Source organism: Mastomys coucha, unplaced genomic scaffold (genome assembly GCF_008632895.1).
Source record: "Mastomys coucha isolate ucsf_1 unplaced genomic scaffold, UCSF_Mcou_1 pScaffold21, whole genome shotgun sequence".
NCBI classification, from domain to species: domain Eukaryota; kingdom Metazoa; phylum Chordata; class Mammalia; order Rodentia; family Muridae; genus Mastomys; species Mastomys coucha.
The window spans coordinates 141,917,800-141,937,074 of NW_022196904.1; the positions used below are offsets into that span (position 1 = coordinate 141,917,800).

The 19,275-nt window shown below is 49.8% G+C and overlaps 1 protein-coding gene and 1 long non-coding RNA gene across 6 annotated transcripts in view; one reads left to right on the top strand and one right to left on the bottom strand.

Moving 5' to 3' along the window:
• Window positions 1-590: 590 nt before the first annotated feature.
• LOC116101035 lies at window positions 591-7,044 on the top strand. The gene is made up of 2 exons (XR_004122770.1): window positions 591-829; window positions 6,603-7,044. It is a non-coding gene; the product is annotated as an uncharacterized LOC116101035 (long non-coding RNA).
• Window positions 7,045-10,811: 3,767 nt separating this feature from the next.
• Cd6 (CD6 molecule) overlaps window positions 10,812-19,275 on the bottom strand; it is a 40,805-nt gene continuing 32,341 nt past the window's right edge. The window contains exons 6-13 of one of the 5 annotated variants that reach the window (XM_031389720.1): window positions 18,105-18,167; window positions 16,061-16,201; window positions 15,643-15,738; window positions 14,267-14,383; window positions 12,793-12,864; window positions 12,326-12,580; window positions 11,984-12,085; window positions 10,812-11,764 (exon numbers count right to left, since the gene is read on the bottom strand). In XM_031389720.1, the coding sequence (XP_031245580.1) occupies window positions 11,694-11,764; window positions 11,984-12,085; window positions 12,326-12,580; window positions 12,793-12,864; window positions 14,267-14,383; window positions 15,643-15,738; window positions 16,061-16,201; window positions 18,105-18,167 (917 nt within the window). In that variant the 3' untranslated portion in view covers window positions 10,812-11,693. Of the gene's footprint in view, window positions 11,765-11,983; window positions 12,177-12,325; window positions 12,581-12,792; window positions 12,865-14,266; window positions 14,384-15,642; window positions 15,739-16,060; window positions 16,202-18,104; window positions 18,168-19,275 lie in introns of those variants that run through there. The other 4 variants (XM_031389719.1, XM_031389723.1, XM_031389722.1 and 1 more) reach the window with 4 other exon arrangements.

Genomic DNA, 19,275 nt, shown 5'->3' on the forward strand with positions numbered 1-19,275 from the left:
GACAGAGACAGAGAGACAGAGACAGAGATAGAAGCACACAAAGAGAGAGACAGACAGGGAGAAAGGGAGGGGGAGAGCGAGACAGAGAGAGGGAGGGGGAAAGGAGAGAGACAGAAGGAGAGAGAGAGTGCAATTTTCCTATATTCATGCTTAGTGTACCTCATTTTTTAGCTTGATAGTGTGCTGGATCCTCTCCAAGACATGGAGTTTAGCCCCCCTGTCTTTTACTCCCCACAGAGCGTTTCGTGGAGGCTGTGCCACCCCAATCAACCCATGTCCCCACTTAACTTTAGGATGTTTTCTGTTTTGCATCATTATCAACACCTCCCCTCCCCCACCACCTGCCTCTCACAAACCTAAAAAGAAAGATGAAAAGGCTCTGTAATGAGTGGATTAAGAGTTTAAGGAGGCAGGGGCTGAGGTGATGTGCTGATGGACTGGGGTAAGTACCAGAGTTCTGTCCCACACTAGGGTTATTTTAAAAGAGTGATGTAAGTTTTCTGGGTATCAGAATTCTATCCCACTAAGTTTATTTTGAGAGAATGATGTAAGTTTTATTTTAAAATTTCAGTCTTGAAAATATGGCATTGGACACGCGGTATGAATCACATCCTGCTTCAGTGAGCCTTTGACGAGATGTTGCAGAAAACAGCGTGGGGGCCTGTGTGCAACTTGCTGTCACTCAGTGCTGGAGACCAGGGGCAGGAGGCCTCCAGAGGCTCCTTCCACACAGCGAGAAAAGAAGAAAGACTGATGGTCGGGTCCCAGTGATTCAAAAAGAAGAAAGACTGACGGCTGGGTCCCAGTGATTCAAAATTCATTTTTCTAGGTAAATTGAGTAGGAACAAGTGTTAGTGCATGGAGCTGGGGCATGGCTTTTTATGGTACAACGGCAGAACTGACTTCCACCAGTGACTGCAACCCTCAAATCCTAGGGTATTTACTGGCTCCATTGCCTGGCTCCTGACCAATAGCCAAACCTGCAAAAGCACATTGTTTGGACAACATAGTCTCTGGACTGTGTTTCAGCTCTAAGAATTTAAGAACTCTAAGAAAGCAGTTTGTGCTCAGGTATGCATGACCAGTATCTCTCTGGAGAAGCCATCTTTTAAAGTGACTCTAGAGAAAGCAGGCCTCTTACTGAAGAAGGACCAGGGACTAATGGCCCCTCAGTGGACAATGGAGTTGGCCGTGGACCTTTTGAGAAGGAGCTCTTCCCAGAACCCTTGGTTTCAGTGTTTGTAGCAGACAGATGAAAGTTTATATAAGTCCATCTTTTCACTGACAAACGCCCTGCAGTGTCCCTGGATGCCTTTCATGGCCCCTTCCCAGGTTACAAACTGTAGCAGCTTCAGGGAAGCCAGGCACAGCAAACTGGAAGGGTGCTATACCCATGCCAGCCCCACCCTGGTACAAGGCTTGAGGACTGGCACATATATCTGCCACCTACTCCATGGTCAACCTGGGCAACTTAGTGAGACTCTGTCTCTAAAAAGGTAAACATTTTAAAAATGAAGAAAAAGCTAAGCTTATATCTCAGTGGCAGGGTGCTTCCCTGGCATGTGTGGGGCATGAGTTCATCCTCAACATTGTGAGACAAATGCTCATCTATAGATTGATTGGCCTCTGGATTGCCAGTTTGAGGTCTTAGAGAGGAAAGAGTCTATCCTGTGGGCTTATGTCTCAGCTATGGCCTGTGAGACTGTCTCAGCATCAGTGACCTCATCTCCGAAGCTGGTCAAAGTCCTGGGATTTGTCAGCAATCCTTGGACCTCAGCCGCTCCTTTAGAGAGAGGAGAGGGTTATGAGTTGGAAGGCCACTCCTTAGGACACTGCATCTCCCCGGCTTGACCTCTTGGTAATGGTTTCTGTTAATACCAAGGTGAAGTTGGGTCTGGTAGATCCGAAGCCCCTACGGCAGCTCTGTCCCTCAGTCACTCCTAAAGTGAGGGCCGGGCCACTAGGGTTGTGTGCCAATGAGCACTCTCCCCTCGAGTGCTTAAGAGGTTGCCAAAGGTCCCTTTGTAACACCCCATCCCCCAAGGAAGCCTCTCAGACCAGAAGTGCACTGCATCTACAGATCCAGATCCTGGGGAGGAGGTGGCTGCTAAGATGGTGACGATAAAGTTGTTGCAGACACATAAAGCTTGGCTTTCTGATTTTTGTGTGGGTGCTGTCCTGGTAGAGGAAAATGAGATGTCCTTGAATGGGTGTATTAGAGGGGTCCATTGTCTTGCCACATCCTTGGTGCCCGGGCGGGAAGAGAGTCTAACAGTGGTAAGAGAGGAAGTCTCAGACTCAATCTAGGCTGGGTTTGAGTCTTCCTGGGGCTGATAACTATGACTGCCACTGAGGGTTGTTACATGAGCAAGTGAGAGATAGGAAGGACAAGGAGCCCTAGAACATGAACAGGTAACATATTTGCAAACTCTATGAAAACTGTGAAGAGTGTGGGAGCAGAGGGGTGGCTCCCGTTCTGTATGACTATGGCACAAAAACCATTTCTCAGCTGGCCATTGTAGTGCAGGCCTGTACTTTGTAGGCTGAGACAGGAAGATCATGAGTTAGAGGTAGCCTGGGCCAAGTCGTGAGATCCTGTTCTCCTCTCCCGTTTCTCTCCGCCTTTGGGATAGTAGCTTATGAGTCTCACTCTGCTCCTTTGAAGCCTCATTTCTAATTACTTTTAATTAGTTCATCTTGCTTAATTAAAAAGCGATGAACTTGGGGACCTTCCTGCTCAGATGTATTCCTCACAGCTCTGGCAGTGCCTGAGTGCCTGGAGAAGGACACCCAAGGGTGATGTCAGGGAGGTTCAAATTAAGAAGTGGGCAGGAAGGTGATGGAGTGGGGGCACGGGGGGGGCGGGATGGTGACACTGGGTTCTTGTTTTAAATTGGGGCAGGAATGAAGGAAGGCAGTGACACTCATCTGTGACGTTTGAAAAAAACCTTTGTGGGACACAGATGTTCAGGTAGAAGGGTAGCCTATTTATAGAAACACATGTCAAAGGAACAAACAAGCCTGCTTCTTAAACAAAGAGAGACAATTAACCTAAGACCTTCCCTGGCTGCCCATACAGTGGGATAAATGTCTTGGAGGTCACGTGGGCCAGATGGTCCTGGGCAGCTCCACATGGAGGCTAGTCTAGTTCTCTATCCCACTCCTTCCTTGTGGGTGATGAGGGCACCTCAGGGCTGTGTGTGGGCATTTTTCTAAGTATTCCACGGAGTGAGCTGGCTACTGGCTTATGCTTAACTTTCCCTGAGCTTGGTCAGCAGTGTGTTTCTCTGCTCCGACCACCTGATTTAGCACCTTTGTGTCTCCATTGGTCCTTGTAGAGCAGTGTTCTAGGAAGTGTTAGGAAGGTGGGTGGCAGGCCCAAGGCCTTCCACCTATAGATGTGGGTAATCAGGTGCGGCCACTGTGGAGCAGGCGGTCAGCCTGTCTTCCCTTCACAGGGGACTCTGCTCTAATGGGGAAATCTCCTAAGTCCAGACTGCACACTTAGTGTTTCAAAAGATCTCTTTTCATTCATTCATTCATTCATTCATTCATTCATTCATTCACTTTACCTTCTGAACCAAGCTTCCCTTCTCTCCTCCCAGTCCAACCCTCTCACTCCCACCCCACGCCCCAAAAAGAAAAAAATATACTTTGCAAAGCTGCTCAGGGTGTTCAGACTGTTCAGAGACTGTTCCCCCTACTGCTGCAAAGATATTCTTGTTTGTTTGTTCGTTTGTTTTAAAGATCTCTTGGCCTTGGGAGCAGCTGAGGACTTAGCACCCCATCTCATCTATCCAAAATAAGCAGAAAAAAACCAAAAACAGACATAGTAGACATTCATAAAGTAATAAGTTGTTTTGTGTTCGGATAGATGTTGGAGACAGGAACAGAGAAAATAAACGAGTCACCAGGCAAGCTCAGGCATTGCTTCTCCAAAGTCTATTGATCTTTTCTTCTTTTGAGACAGGGTCTCACTATATAGCTCAGGTAGGCCTCCAACTCATTGTCTTTCTGTCTCAGCCTCCTGAGGGCTGGGGTTATAGGTATGTACCACCACCCACCATGCCCAGCAACAATTTATAACCGGAATGAAGAAAATATCAAAATACAAGACAAAGTGATACATAGAATGGAAGGGTTGGGTGAGTGGAGGGCAGAGGGCAGGAGTCAGACTTCCCACTCTTGGCATGGGGGAGGGTTGCAAACAGAAGAGAAGGCCAGAATGATTCACATTCACCCTCTGCTAGATTATCATGGGGCATCAGTGTGCATTGAGGATTGCCTTTATGTAGATACGGATGGAGACATACGGGAGTGTTTGTGGATTTGTGCACACACTTAAGCTGGTGCACGCACATGGATGTATATCAGTTGACATGGCTTAGGCAATGCCACCCCAGTAACTGTGGTGCCTCCAGCATCCAGACCTTGTTTTCTGTTGTTTGCTAGCAAAAGAAATCAGGCCTCCCTGGAGAAATGACCAGTTCTAAATTGGGAACATCATCCAACTGTTCTGTTGTAGTAAAATACTTGTAACACAAAACCTGCCACCCATTAGACATGGTTTCATACTTAGCCCAGGCTTGTTGGGAGCACAGTATGAAGGTCCTTGCATCCAAAGATCTCCAGAGAAACCAGGAATGGTAAGCACATGGATTGTCTTTCCAATGGGAAAGAAACAAAAAACAATACAAAAAACCCTGTCCTTGGAGCTGGCGAGATGGCTCAGCGGGTAAGAGCACTGACTGCTCTTCCGAAGGTCCTGAGTTCGGATCCCAGTAACTACATGGTGGCTCACAACCACCCATAATGAGATCTGATGCCCTCTTCTGGTGTGTCTGAAGACAAACAACAACAACAACAACAAAACCAAAGAAACCCTGTCCTTCCATTCAGAAAGCTGGGAATTGGAAGAGATCAATAGTCTGGTGATCTGTGTTATCTATTGGGCCAGACCATATCAAGGTTCCACAACCAGGACCAGAGGTGGCTAATATCCTCTACCCTATCCACATGACTGAGTCCAGGCCAGACTCAGATAGCCTACCTTTAGAACCCATCTTCTTGGAAGAAATGGCATTACCCTGAGTCGAGTTTCAATGAAATTAGGCTTTCTTGTATCACACCAGAAAACATTTTTTTTCCAAATTATATTGGATTTAAATATACTGAGAATAAATTACCTGATATCATTGACCGAGGTCAATGCGGTCAATCTGACCTGAGTTTTCATTCTCACCTCTTCAAGGTTTGCTTCTCTGCCTGACACCTGCAGAGACCACTCACAGGCTGGCTTCAGACTTCTGTTTATCCTCCTGCCTCAGCCTCCCAAGTGCCAGTAGTACAATCACTAGGCCTGGCCAAAATTTAGCTTCTTAAAATATGAAATTTTTAAACACTTATTTATGTTGTGTTGGGAGCAGGCTTGTGTCGTGGTGCATGTGTGGAGGTCAGAGGATAGCTAATGAAAGTTTTCTTCTTCCACCATGTAGGCTCTGAAGATCCAACTCAGGTGGTCAGGCTTGGCAGCAAGCCCCTATACTCCCTGAGCCGTCTCACCAGCCCAATCGTAAACCTTGCTAAGTGTGTTAGTCAATGATGCTAAATTTTCTTGCAATCACCTGCCACCATGCCACTACCCCTCATTTGCACAACTGGAGAACTGAAACCAGGTTTGTTTGTTAATTAGCATCCTGCCCCTGCCCATAACTGCCCCTGGTTCCTCTCTCTGTTGGATATCTTAAGGTTCTCTAAGGCACTTACCTTTTCCTGTCTCATTCATTTCTCCTACCATGATGTCTTCCGGGTTCACATGATTGTAGTATGTATTCGAATTCCCTTCCATTTGAAAGCCAAGGGCATTTTGTGGGGCCTGAACTTTTGAGTGGGAAATAACCTGAGCCTTTGTGTAGAAGCTCTGCTCGTGTAGAAGCTCTGCTCGTGCAGACACGCATGGAGTAGAATCCCACTGTGGGCTGTGAACAGCTGGTTCCTTCCAGAATGTTCCAAGCAGACAGGACTGGGAAACTGTAACTTCCCAGTGGAGAAAGCTGACAGAAGCAGCTTCAGGCAGCCCCACAAGCATCTGTCATGGTGACTGACTGTATGTGCTATTGGCATGGGTTGACAATGCCAGTCATCCCTAGGTTTTGGACCCAGACTCTTGGTGAGGGATTGGGAAAAAGATCAGACTGATTGCTAATGGCCTTGAACTCCCCACCCCCCTCCTCAGCTCTCAAGTGCTGGGATTGTAGGCTTGTACTGCCATGCCTGGCTGCTATTCTCTTAATTGTGATAAATTCATGTTGCTTGTGCAAGTGGTTCATAACAGGAAAGTGAGCCCAGGGTGTAGGGAAATTTTCTGTGCCATCTATGAAAGTCTTAAAATAATTTAAAATAAAAGTTGTTTTAAAGGGAAATATGGCCCGAGGCAGATGGCGAGAAAGCTGCGCTGGCGGGCAGAAGGAAGCAGAGCCAGCTGGAGCCAGGAGTCAGGGCAAACTCTTGAAGCTCAGTTTTCTTGGGTGTGTTGCACGTGGGAGGAGGTTGGGAGCTTCCCCCCTTGTCCCTGAGCTGACAATTTCTTGCTTCTCCCTCAGCTCTGCATCTACTCCTGGGATATGTGCTAGCTCTGAGGTCGACACCCTGAACTTCTGGGATGCCAGGAATGTGGGATTCAGAGAGGCCAATTCTTCTGGAGACAGTTCCACACCAAGGATGCTTAGAGAATGACTTTCCCAAGGACACAATCCCTGTCTTCTAGGTGCCTGGACTCTCCATGGAGCTGGTGCTAACAGCACATGCTGGGTGCTCCTGAAACGAAGTTCTAGAACCCACAGCCATCGAACAGGACTCTAGTGGAAAAGCAATGTCCTGAACGTTTGCTTGTCTATTTTTTGAGGCAGGTCTCCTGTCACCCATGCTGGCCTTGGACTTACTATATAGTTAAGTATGATCTTGAACCTCTCATGCTCCTGCCTCTGCCTCCTGAGTGTTGGGAATAACTGGTGTGTTTCCTAAAAGCAAGACTGTTTCTTCATAGACTCCAGCATATGTTCAGAGCGTGAAACTTGACCCTGATTGTGTCCTGTTACTTGACCTGTAGACCTCACCCTGTTTGTGCCTGCCCATTAATGCCTTCCTAGCAAATCCTAGTTCTGTGGCTGCCTCTCTCAGGCTCTTTTGATAGGAAGCTGCCCTGAGTCTTTGTATTTTGTCTTTCAAGACAGATGCTTCATAAAATGTCAAAGACCCTATTGAAAATAAATTTATTTTTATTTTTTTTTCTACAAAACAAGTTTAAAGAAGATCTAGTAAGGGGACCAGAGGTACAAGCAGTTCACAGGGGTTGGCAGTAGGACAAAGAGCTGACACGAAAAACGTCCTATACTGTGAGCAGGGAGCCCATCTCGGGGAGGGAAGTAGGTGCTAGATTCTCTCCTAGCTGCTCTAGGTGGCAGGGATGTGCTCCTAGATGGGTGTGAGGCTAAACATGAACTTTGAATGTGGGCCTTAAAGGAGCCAGCTGTGACGTCAGGCTTGGAGCCAGACAAGCAGGGAAAGCCGAGTAGGGACAGGCAGTTCTCAGAAGCCCCTGGCAGAGTCACTCAGGGTCCTCACAGGGCAGGGCCCAGAGCCAGTGTCACTGCTGTCATCCTCCCTAGGGAGCTCCCTACTGCCAGAGCCTATGCATCTCCCATTAACAGGGCAACCTGGCTGCATTGGCTCTGCATTGGCTGTTCCCATCATGTGTGTGTGCGCGAGTGTGTGTGTGTGTGTGTGTCTACGTGTGCGTGTGCACGCACATGTGCATGTGTACATGGCTGGCCCTAAGCCCCAAGAGACTTGGCTTGCTTTTGGTGAAGGGTCAATAGTCTTGCAGGGTACAGGACTCCCTGTTGGATATCTGAAGGTCTATAACTGGTCCCTCTTGCTGCTTCAAGCTGCAGAGACGTGGGAGGAATGAGAGCCAAGATTAGGGGTCAGGATTTTAGCCAGAGGTGAGACCACAGGTCTGGGAGATCAAAGGGTGGCCATTGAGGTCATGTCACAAAAGGGGTCACTGTGTTGTGACCAAGGATTAGGGGGTACCATGGTATGAATATTTTAGGGTCTCATTCTTAGAGGCACAGTTGGGTACCATACTTGGACATAGGAAGGCTAAGGTGAAGGATGGAAACCAGGTGAGGAGGTGGAGGTCAGGAAGGGAGGGATGGAGATCAGGGGAGGGATAGAGGCCAGAGGAAGGATGGAGGTTGGGGAAAGATGGAATCCAGGGGAATGCTTGTTGTACCCAGTCAGGGAGACTGTAGGGCTGGGTTGTAGCTTAGCTGCAGCTCCTTGACCTGAAGCCCAGATGTCTGAAGGGTGTTTTTATGGCCATGGAGGAACATGGACGGTGTGCTTGGCTCACTTTCTTACTTCTACTGTATGATACAGCACATGGAAAGCTGAGGCCGTGGGGAGCACTGCCAAAGCCATAGGAAACTAGGAAGCTGGTGACCTCTAGGAGGCAGAGCCCTCTCCATCCTAGGACTTGGGGTGGCTGGGGTTAAGTGAACCTAAGTTGCGTGGGGGACATCTACCTGCATCCAGGATGACTTGGCTCTTCTGGATCATCCATAATCCTTACCCAAGAAGACCTACCTTCTGACTGTCTCTGGGACTCCAACCCACTTGACCCTTCCAGCCAGTCTTCCCACACATCTTTTGTGCCCTGGGCAATAATAGCTTGTGGGCAGAACCAGGGCCCATGGTCCCACTTAGGTTACCTTGACCTACTTTGAAGACTTTTCTGGGCTTCATGGTTCTCACGGAAGAAGCGAAAACCCTGCAGCCGGGGGCTGGGACTCACCAAGGCTGTGGGATGCACCTTGCCCCTGATATTTGTTCTTTAACTCTGTCCCCCCCCCCAACTGCTATTTTGGTCCTTCCTCCACAATGGTTCGGGGTGAGCCTCTTTTCATGTCAGGATGCCAGGCCCCCACCACCCTGTAAACAGCTGAAGGATGTGGTAGGAGACAAACTTTCCACTGAGATGACTTTGAACTGGTCTCTTCACATAGGGGCTCCCCTGCTCCTCCCAGTCAAGAAGACCCTATCCCATCTTGCCAGGCCAGGGGCTCAAGGTCAATTCTAGAGGGGTCCCTGAGGGTCAGCCACATCCTAGTGTCTCTGCCCACCTTGAGGACCCTCATGGAGGGTCTTAATGAATCTGCAGAAGTGGCAACTTCATGGTAGAGACTGGGGTTTGTCAGGTGTACCCTGCAGGTTACCTTTCTGGCTTCAGACTCTCGCAACCAGCCTGCTAGAGAAGGAGCCTCCTGGCCTTGTCTAATGCCGGTTCTGGCTAGATAATTTTTCAGATTCCTCCTGGCCTGTCCCCTCATCTCCACTCACCCCCATTCCATTTCCCCTGCCCCGTCTACTGGGGCTCTTTCAGACATCTCAAGGATGTAAATGAACTCTAAGGTTTGCATAAAGGCTCATGGTTCTTGCCTGGCACACAATAACAGACACAGATGTCCTTTAGCATAGACCTCGCCACTCTCAGGCAAGGGCCTCGCGACACACCATGCCAAGCAAATAGACCCAAGAGAAAGACTAGCTCCCAACCTCAGTTTCTTCTATTGAACAGTAGGGCTGGTGCCCAGCAGAGTCAAGCTTCTGCTATCAAAGGATCAGAGAGGGTGAGCGCTGGCCTGAGGCTGCACAAGGATTTACAGAACAGCACAGGGAGTAGAACCCAGGCTGTGGAGTAAAAAGCTTTCCCAGTGGCTCAGGACAGGAGAATGCCCTGCCCACTGCAGCTGCAGCTCCTCCCCTAGGAATCCCCCCAGCATTTGTGGGGAGTCTTGACTGGGAGGTACCGCATCACAGGCAACCACATCCTGGGACGAACGTTGCCCCAGGAAAAGACTGTGGTTGATATAGCAGGGACAGAGGGGAGAGCAGGTCCATAAACCGGCAGGCACCCCAGCTCCCAGAGGAAGGCTGGACTCTGTAGGTGGGGTCAGGTGATGTCTAGAACAAGGCTTAAAGTCGACTGTGTATGGACACAATCCCGGCCAGGCAGCATGGCAGCAGCATCTACTTCTGTTCTGTCTGGAGAGGCCCTTGGGCAGCCAAGGGATGCAGGCAGCCAGCTCCTGTGGCAGAGCCAGTCTGGTCCACAGGCCTGGGAACAGCTGGGTGGCTCCCATCTGCAGCTCATCCTTTGAAAGGGCCTGGGTCTCCTTTCCTTGCATTGACCAAGTGCTAGGCCACAGTAGATGGCAGCCCTGACAGTTCTGCCCAAACGGATCAGAGCTGTCTCCATTTTGCCCACCGCTGGCATGGATCCCTGGCACAGTGCGTGCAACTGGGCTCCCACCAACAATGTCAAGAGAAGGTGACTGCTCTCAGGCCACTTAACCTCTTGAGAGTATTTTTTGGGAGCACTGGAGCACTGGGGGTCATCTCCTAAGGCAGGTGGTGGGGTTGGGGGAGATGAAGCACACCCAGGTCCCCAGCCAACCTCAGGATACCATCTCTTATTCACTGGGAAACAACTTTAAGATGTGTGTGCCCAGAGATGTCCCTTAGGAATGAACATAGATGGCCAGAGTGCAGATGTACTTGTGCGTGGTATCACATTCCTTATTATTACTGGAGCTTCCAGAACATTCCATGATAAGAACATGGGCTCCTCTACCCCTGAAATGTATGTTGGCTCATGTGCGCACGTGCACACACACACACACACACACACACACACACACACACACACATACAGAACCGAGTTTAAGGAATTGTCAAGACACACCTAGTTTTCACTCAGCAATTGTTTAATCTCTGGAACTCAGGACAGGCCACTGTAGCCTGGCTAGAACCCTCCAGTTCTCTGATGCCATGGGGAGGACCTGTTTAAAGTCTTGGCTGCAATAACCACACTCACCCAAAGTGTTCCAGTCAACCCAAGGGGATCTGTGAGGACTCAGAACTTTTGGTGCCCTCTAGCCCTCCAGAACAGATCCCCACAGCTTGTCCCAACTGTGCTGCCGATCCAGACTCAGGCAGGTCAGGGATCCTTTATAAAGCCCAAGGAATTAGAATAATGTTCAGTTGTCCAGGGATAGAGAGAGGAGTCCAGCCAGTGCCTGTGGTGGACTCAGAGACCTCTGATCAGCAGGACTCGCCTCAGCCTGACTCTGGAAGCAAGCATGTATTTGTCATGGTTACTCTTAGCTGACAGTGCCCAGGGAGGCCATGCCTAAGCTAATGCGGCTGCTGCTCTGATTGAAGGTCCCCGGTTGTACTGAGGCATCGCTGGCTTCCTGAGTGATAATGGCAGTCCCTGGCCCAGGGCCTGTATTTCAGCAGTAGGTGAGCTGCTCAGCCCCTCAGCTGCTTCCTGACACTTAGGATCAAAGTACCTAACCCGGAGTGAGCTAAGGCCACAGGGTTACCCAACATGACTCTCTGCTACTACCAAGAAGTGGCCAAACCCTGCTTGTTCAACCCAGGACTCAGCTCTCACACCACTGGCCATGCCCTTCTGTTCCAAGCTCCTGCAGGTTACTCGATGGGTGGAGGATGAGGGGCTGGGAGAATGCCCACCCTCTGCTAGGGGCCTCAGCCTCTCAGAAGTTGATGGGTGGTAGAGCAGGAGAGCAGAGGGAGGGGTCACCCAGGGGCCTCTGGGACCCAGGCTAGGCTGCTCCGATGTCATCGTAGTCCTCCTCATCATCATCAATGGAGTCTGTTTGGGGGTCAGGGAGTCCTATGGGGAACAAGAGAATCAGGTCAGTAGGGGGCACAGTGGCTACCCCTGCCACCATGCCATGAGAGAGGGTGAGAGTGAGCAGGCCCCTCTGTGGCCAACAGGCAGCCTCTGCTTGAATGCTTCCATTGACAGTAAACTCACTTCCTCTCACAGAAACTTCCGAACATTTCTCCATCCTACCCACATCCTCTGCGGCCGACCCCCGACCCCAGCTACCTGGACATTCAAACGGTTCCACTGGAGGATGCTGGGGTGGTGGCTGGAAGTTCTGGTACCACTCTCCGGATGAGGTGCTGGAGCTGTCATCGGCTGAGGGCCCTGCTGAAGACCCGAGCTAGTTACCCTCTGCCAGGAGCCAGGCTGTGCATAAGAAGCCCCGAAGACAGACGCAGGAGAGCCAAGTCTGAAACTGGACAGACAAATGAGGAAATCAAGGCCCGGAGAGGGGATGAGACTTGTCCAAGGTCATGCAGACAGCCAGCAGCTCAGGGTTTGGCTCTAGGCCTCTTCTGGGTAGGTTGGACACAGGGTTGGGAGCTTGGAAGGACACACAGTTACCTGAAAACGCTGCCTGAGAGCCGGCCAGTTCCAAGTTGGGGGGCTGCTCTATGAGGGGACTCTTCTCGGAAGAACACGCCTGGGAGTTCCAGGGAGGTGGCTTGCTGCTGGGATCATTGCAGTAACCCTCCGAGGAGGAGGTGCTGGAATCACTATTGTTCCTTGTGTGGTACTGAGAGCCCAGAGGGGGGACATCCCCCACGCAGGGTCTGGCGTCAGAAGCTGGGATGTGGGAAACATGCAACTCTTCAAGTCCTGGGACAAGAAGAGGGAAAAAAAGTATGGAAGCAAGAGAGTTTAAAATTAGGCCCCCAACGGAACTTACTACCTATGGGAATGTTTAGGCCTGAGACACTAATTAAGGAAAGTTGCTGTCAATGCATCCTGAGGTGAGCTTAGCTACTGAGTTTGGAGGCAAGGTTGATAACCTGCTTCTCTTCTCCAAGACCTGGCCCCTCTGCACTCACCTTCCTCCAACGGTGGCATCCGAAACCTGTTCTGCTGAGCTTCCTCCTCTGTGACCCGGTGTCTCTGGGAATCTGTAGGAAACAGGGTGTGGTAGAGAGAGGGATACAGGCTCCGTTCGGCACCAGGAGCTTGGAGGAGGGACAACCTGACTTGGACAGGGGTCAACTTTCATCTAGATTTTCCTGTAGAGTCTAAGGTGTCTCAGGTCTGTCATGAACCAGTGTGGAGACAGGTGGTTTCTGGCTAGAAACCTGCTATTCTATACCTCTGCTCCCTGGTCTGTATCACAGATGCTCCTAATAAGAGTGTTACCAACTCTGGGCTTGCCTTCCTGTCCTGGTTGCCCCACAAATTTGCCCTGGGAGGCACTTCTTGGGGTTAAAGAGAAGCCACATGGCCCAGAATATTGTATCCTGTGTAGTTTTAAGGTTCAGGATCAGGCTTAAGTTGAGTCTTAAGAATGTGGGTCAGCTCTTTGAAGCCTGATAGTGAGTTTGAGTTCCAATGTCATTGCACTTGGGACACAACATTGCACCTTATACACCTGGGCTCAGATGCCCCACAGTATCTGAGTAGTTACCAAACACCCAACCATAGACCTGGGGAAGTGGATCCTCCATATCCCAGAGTCCCCACGTCAGCAGGTGGAGTGGAGATCTAGGCCACTGCCTAGCGCCCAATCTTCCCGTGACTAACCCTCAGCTACCGGGGAGGAGTCTCCCTGTTTCACCCCTCTTATAGCTAGTAGGCTTATGTTCTGTGTGGAGGGATGGAAGTGAAGGATGCCCTTGTCCTGCTATGTGGATATGACAATGACTCATTATGCATCACGTAGAAACAATATCCTAGGGAGCTCACAGCAGCATCAAAGGAATCTGGGGTTCTCACAGCTTTCAAGACTCTGGAATTTGGAGGGTTTCTGACATACATGGTGGAACTTTGATCCTAACTTGATAGTACAGCAGGTGTAAGTGGGGTTCAAGGACATGTAGCTCCACAGAGGCACAGGACTCTGGCCTAGTCTGTCCCAGCAATGCTGGGACCCTGATGCAAGTGCCATCTTCCCTGGTCCTGTTCCCAGAAGGCAGTGGGAGAATCAGACAAATTGACTAGGAAGTGTGAGCTGGCATGGCCGTGGCAGGAGCTGTGCAGGCCAGAGTGAGGCATGGACTGGTGATGATGGATGTGTAAGGATTTACCTGAATTGTGTCTCACCTGGACCCTTGGCATTTGCACAGTCTCAAGCATCTAGGGCTGGTGATAGTTCTGAGAACTTACCCAGCCAAAGGCAGCACAGGAGACCCTCCTGTGAATAGACAGGTCTCCAGGGTCAAAGGGCACATTGAAAGTTTTACTTTAGGGGCATTCAGAATCAATACAGAGGAGCACCAAGGAAGTTGTGTAAAAGCCCTGTGGGCACCAGCAGATGCCCTCCTGCAGGTCCCAAACCTCTGAGGCCAGCCCAGCACTCACTGTAGAAGGTGGTCAGGGCCACAGGCGGCTGGGAGCTGAAGTCATAATGCTCATAGTCGGAGTCAGAACTGGAGTCCGAGTCCTCAGGGACCCGGGGCTGGATAAACAGCATAGGAGCTGGGGAGAGAACAGAGGGTTGGGGGCCAGGGCACAGCCCCGACATGTGGAGAAAGCGTAAGGGGAAAGGCTGAGAGCCCAGTAGCAGAAACGGGCACAGAATAGCAAGTGACCAATTTTGTTTCAAAAATGCAATGAGACTGAACTCGAACTCCTTGGAGGCAAATTACGTGTCCTAAAGGGTGAGTGACTATGATGTGTGTGTGTGTGTGTGTGTGTGTGTGTGTGTGTGTGTATGTGTGTGTGTGTATGTGTGTGTGTGTATGTGTGTGTGTGTATGTGTGTGTGTGTATGTGTGTGTGTAGAGGACAATTCCAGGAGATAGTCACCTTGCTTTTGTTTGTTTGTTTGTTTTATATATGGGCCTCACTGTGTATCCTCGGCTGGCCCTGGCCTCTCTATGCCAATAGGGCTGGCCTTGAACGTGTAGAGATCTGCCTGCCTCTGCTTCTGGAGCCCCAGGATTAGAGCCATGTGCCACTGGCTACCATGCTCTGTACCACACTTTGATAGGTTCTCTTACTGGGACCTGGAGCTTGCTGACTAGGCTAGACTGGCTGGCCAGCAAGCCCCAAGCGTCTGCTCATCTCAGCCCCCCAGCACTTGGCTTATAACCTCATGCCACCATGCCCGACTTCTACATGAATACTGGGGACTGAATTCAGGTCCTCATGTTTGCAAGGCCAGCCCTTTAACTGACTGAGCTCTCTCTCCAGTCCTAATTCTTTTATGCAGAGATAATGAAAAGAATTAAAAGCTGTTTTATTTTTTTAAATAGGGTCTCAGGTACCTCATATTAGCCTCAAACACAAGATGACCCCGAACTACTGATCCTCCTGCCTCTACTTCCAAAGTTCTGGCATTACAGGAGTGCAGCATCGTGTCTGGGTTATGTGGTGCTGGGCAATGAACTCCAAGGCCTGTGTGTTTTAAGCACTCTACTAAGATAGCCACACCCCCAGCCCTTGTTCTGGGAGGACAGTGATGGACTCCGTTGGGCATCCAGTTGGGAAGCATCTTGAGAACTGACATCACAGATCTACTAGCCAATGAACCTTTCTTCTGAGAACCGACATCTCAAATACTGGGCTTGACTTTGCCCAGAGTTGGTACAAGACTGAGCTAGATCACTTGTCTGTGAAGCCAAAGGCTGGCCTAGGCTCCTCTCCTGTTGGTGCCACTTCAGCCTCAGTAGTGGTGACCCTCCAGAGTCTACCCTCCCTGTCCCCCCTCTTCCTTCCCCATGGGTGACATCCTACCTTCTTTAGCAATGGTGATAGGGACAGGATGGTAGTTATTGATCCCTGCTTGATTGGCAGTGGACAGTTGCTGGTGGTTCACTGAAGCAGGGAGGGCTGAGGGAAGGGAGGCAGAGAGCCTGTGCATCATTTTTATTGTTTCTGTCTCCCAGTCTTTCAAGTTCCAGGTTCAAGGACGCATCTGCTTCACCCATACTCAGCACAAACACAGAGTCTGCTTCTCCTAGAAGCCTCTGCTAGTAGGCTCCACTACTGGGCATACTGGGAAAAATCTTTCCCACCATCAAGGGGTTTCCCCTAGGCCTGAGCTAGGTGGTCCTTGCAGGACCACGTCTCTTTCACACTTCACATACTGAGACATGCCTATGCCTCACAACTGTTGTTTCCTGTCCAGTAGCTCTGGGAATGTCACACCTACCGTATTGTCCTTTGGCTCTCAAGAGAAGAATAACTATGAAGATGATGGAGACAAGGAGGAGAATTCCCAGGACAATACAGGGAATGAGAAGTGTCAGCTCGTGAGAGTCCTTATCCTTCATGCTCCCCGGCACAGAAGATTCTGGAAACGGGAAGTCCAATTCAGGCAGAAAAAGAAACGGCTGTGGGCTCCCTTTACACCTTTCCTTGACATTCTACCCCACCAACTGATCCACTTTCCTTCTCACGATTGTCCCCCTCCCTTCTTTTATTCAAATCTTTCCATCTTGGCTTTATAAGTGCCTCATATATGGTAAGTGCTCCGTAAGTGTATATTAAATAAGCAACTGACTAAAAGTATTTACCGCCAGAAATTTTCCTCCGGCTACTAGCCTATAGCTTGTTCTCTCCTCTCCCACCCCCACAGCTCCACCCCACACCCTCACCTTCAGCACTAGTTTTTGTTCAGTAGACAATTACTTAGTGCCACTGTGTGTCAGGCATTATATCCTAGGATTTCAACATAATGACATTATCACAGACCCACTGTGTGTCAGGCATTATATCCTAGGGTTTCAACACGATGACATTATCACAGGCCCACTGTGTGTCAGGCATTATATCCTAGGGTTTCAACACGATGACATTATCACAGGCCCACTGTGTGTCAGGTATTATATCCTAGGATTTTAACACAATGAGATTATCACAGGCCCACTGTGTGTCAGGCATTATATCCTAGGGTTTCAACACAATGAGGTTATCACAGGCCCACTGTGTGTCAGACATTATATCCTAGGATTTCAACACGGTGACATTATCACAGGCCCACTGTGTGTCAGGCATTATATCCTAGGGTTACAGCATGGTGACATCACAGGCCTGGAGGCTCTGCCAAATGGGAAGATGGACAGGTTGGGCCACATGCTTTGGGTGTCTATGTGTGCCTCCCCAGGGAAAATACAATACTCATCCTCATTTTCTTCCCCTTTCTTTCTGGCTGCTGACAGGATGGTTTGGGCTAGGAAGGGAAGGTTTGGCAGCCAGAGCAGTGTGCATGATTGCTGAGATGTGGGGGCTTTGGGGTGTAGACCTCAGGAAAACCCTAAGGCTAAGTGAGGTGTTAACAACAGGCCCACACGTGGCCCCTAGAGGCCGCATCTTTCTTTGCACTTTGGAGTAGGTATGAAAGGGGACATGGGAGCTGTAGGTCCTGCCAGCCTCATTCCATAGCCTGGGCAGCTCCCAGCATCCCACTCCTGTTGATCTCTTTATCCATAGCCAGGGTCTCTGGCAGGACTCTGGTCCTTTCCTCCAAGCCCTGTCCTGGCCATATTGAGGGTCTGAGGCAGGATGCAAGTGATCCAGGCAGTGGGAAAAGGAACCCAGCCAGTGTTTGGCTTTCATATGGCTCTTATAGCTCAGACTCATTCTAAGTGATAGAAAACTATTTGATGAAATGACTTCATAGCAGTATCCCTAGAAAGATGTCTTGCTCACCATCCCCCAAACTCAAGGGACCTGAGGCTCAGAGACGTGATGACACACAGTTAGCACACACAGGAATCAACCCTGCTGCTGGCCAAGCTACACAGACTTGGTGCAGGTCTGGAAATAGAGTTAAAGTTTGTAGTGCTGGCCCACAAGATGCTATCACTCTGAACCCCAGCTTGCTCCTCAGTGTTAGATTGTAGAGAGGCTCAGCTCAGTTGATTTGGGAGGCAGAAAGGCTTGGGAAATAATGCAGGAGGGCTCCAGGCTCTAAATCTTGCTCACACTGACTGGTGGTCTTGGTACCCCACCACCTGGCCAGGAGTGTTGCACCAAGTGGTTCCAAAGCATTTGGAACCTTCCTGGCTCAAGGAGGTGTGTGTGTGTATGTGTGTGTGTTGCTCACATAGGTTCTATATGGCTGGATGTCTTCTGAGGGACTAGTTCATTCATGGGATTGGGGGTCCTAGAAAAAAGCCATCAGTTTGTCCCCAGGCAGACAGCCATGAGTGTATGAATACACACCCTGCACTGCCGGGAAAAGCTACACTCACCTATGGTGACCTTCACTCTGGAGGGCACTTCAGAAGTAGACAGATTGGGATGTCTCTGGGAGCCTGTTAGAAAGTACCACACATTCACTTAGTGAGTTTACTGAGTACCTACTGTGTACCTAGAAACCGAAGAAGACAGACAAGTGCCCTAGAACCATGGAGTATTCCCATTGTGGGCATAAGGGTACAGAAACTGTCCAGGCTGCCAGCCATGAGAGGATCCCCTGGAAAGCTGGCCAGGCAGTGAATGTTCTGTTAGAACGGGGGTGGGTGGAACCATTCCTTCTTCCTGTGTAAGCAGACCCTCTGGTCCGTTCTCCACTCAACTTTCAGTTTGCTGTTTGGGACCTCAGGAGCCAGAGAGCTTTGTCCTCATTAGCATAATCCACACCCCCTTCTAATTGCTTCCTAGGTATGGAGCTTACTTAGCCCATTAGCTGTAGCATCCGAGTCTCCAGCTACCTGGAGAAGCCCAGTTGAGGAACTGTCCCAGTCCCGGCTGGTAAATAGCAGAGCCGGAGCTCAGGCTCAGGGGTCTGAACTCCACAGGGAGGCTAACACTGTGTCCCCACAGGTAGGAATATAATGCCTCTGCAATTGGAATAATGGCCTCACTAGATCTGACAGCACGTCCCGAGTTTGGACAATGTTTATTTTAACTTTCTTTCACCACACAAAACACATCAGAATTGTAGGCGTTTCTTTCTTTCCTCCTTTCCTCTCGTCCTCCCTTCTTTCCTTCCTCGAGGTCCTGAGGCTTGAACCCAAGGCTTCATGCATACTAGGTAAGTGGTCCACTGCTGAGCTACACTTCCAGACTGCGTTCGTTCATCTTTATATGCTATCAGACACCAATGCTGTGACTCGCCACTGTGGTCTTAGAATTGCTGAAGGACAGTGGAAGCCACCTCCTACAGTGGGTATAGGACTAAGCTGAGACAAGCTACCGAGAGCTTGGCAGTGCTTGGCATGTGATTTATAGCTCCAGATGTTGTCTCGCATGTTATAACTATCCATGTTTCCTAATCTGATCCCCCTGCCCACCTCCCGCCTGCAATCACCACCTTTGGGATAACAGTTGGCTTCATCTATTGAACCAATTCCAATAAGCAGGGACCAATTACTTAGCACATGATAATGGCTTCCTAATAAATACTTAGCCCATGAATTT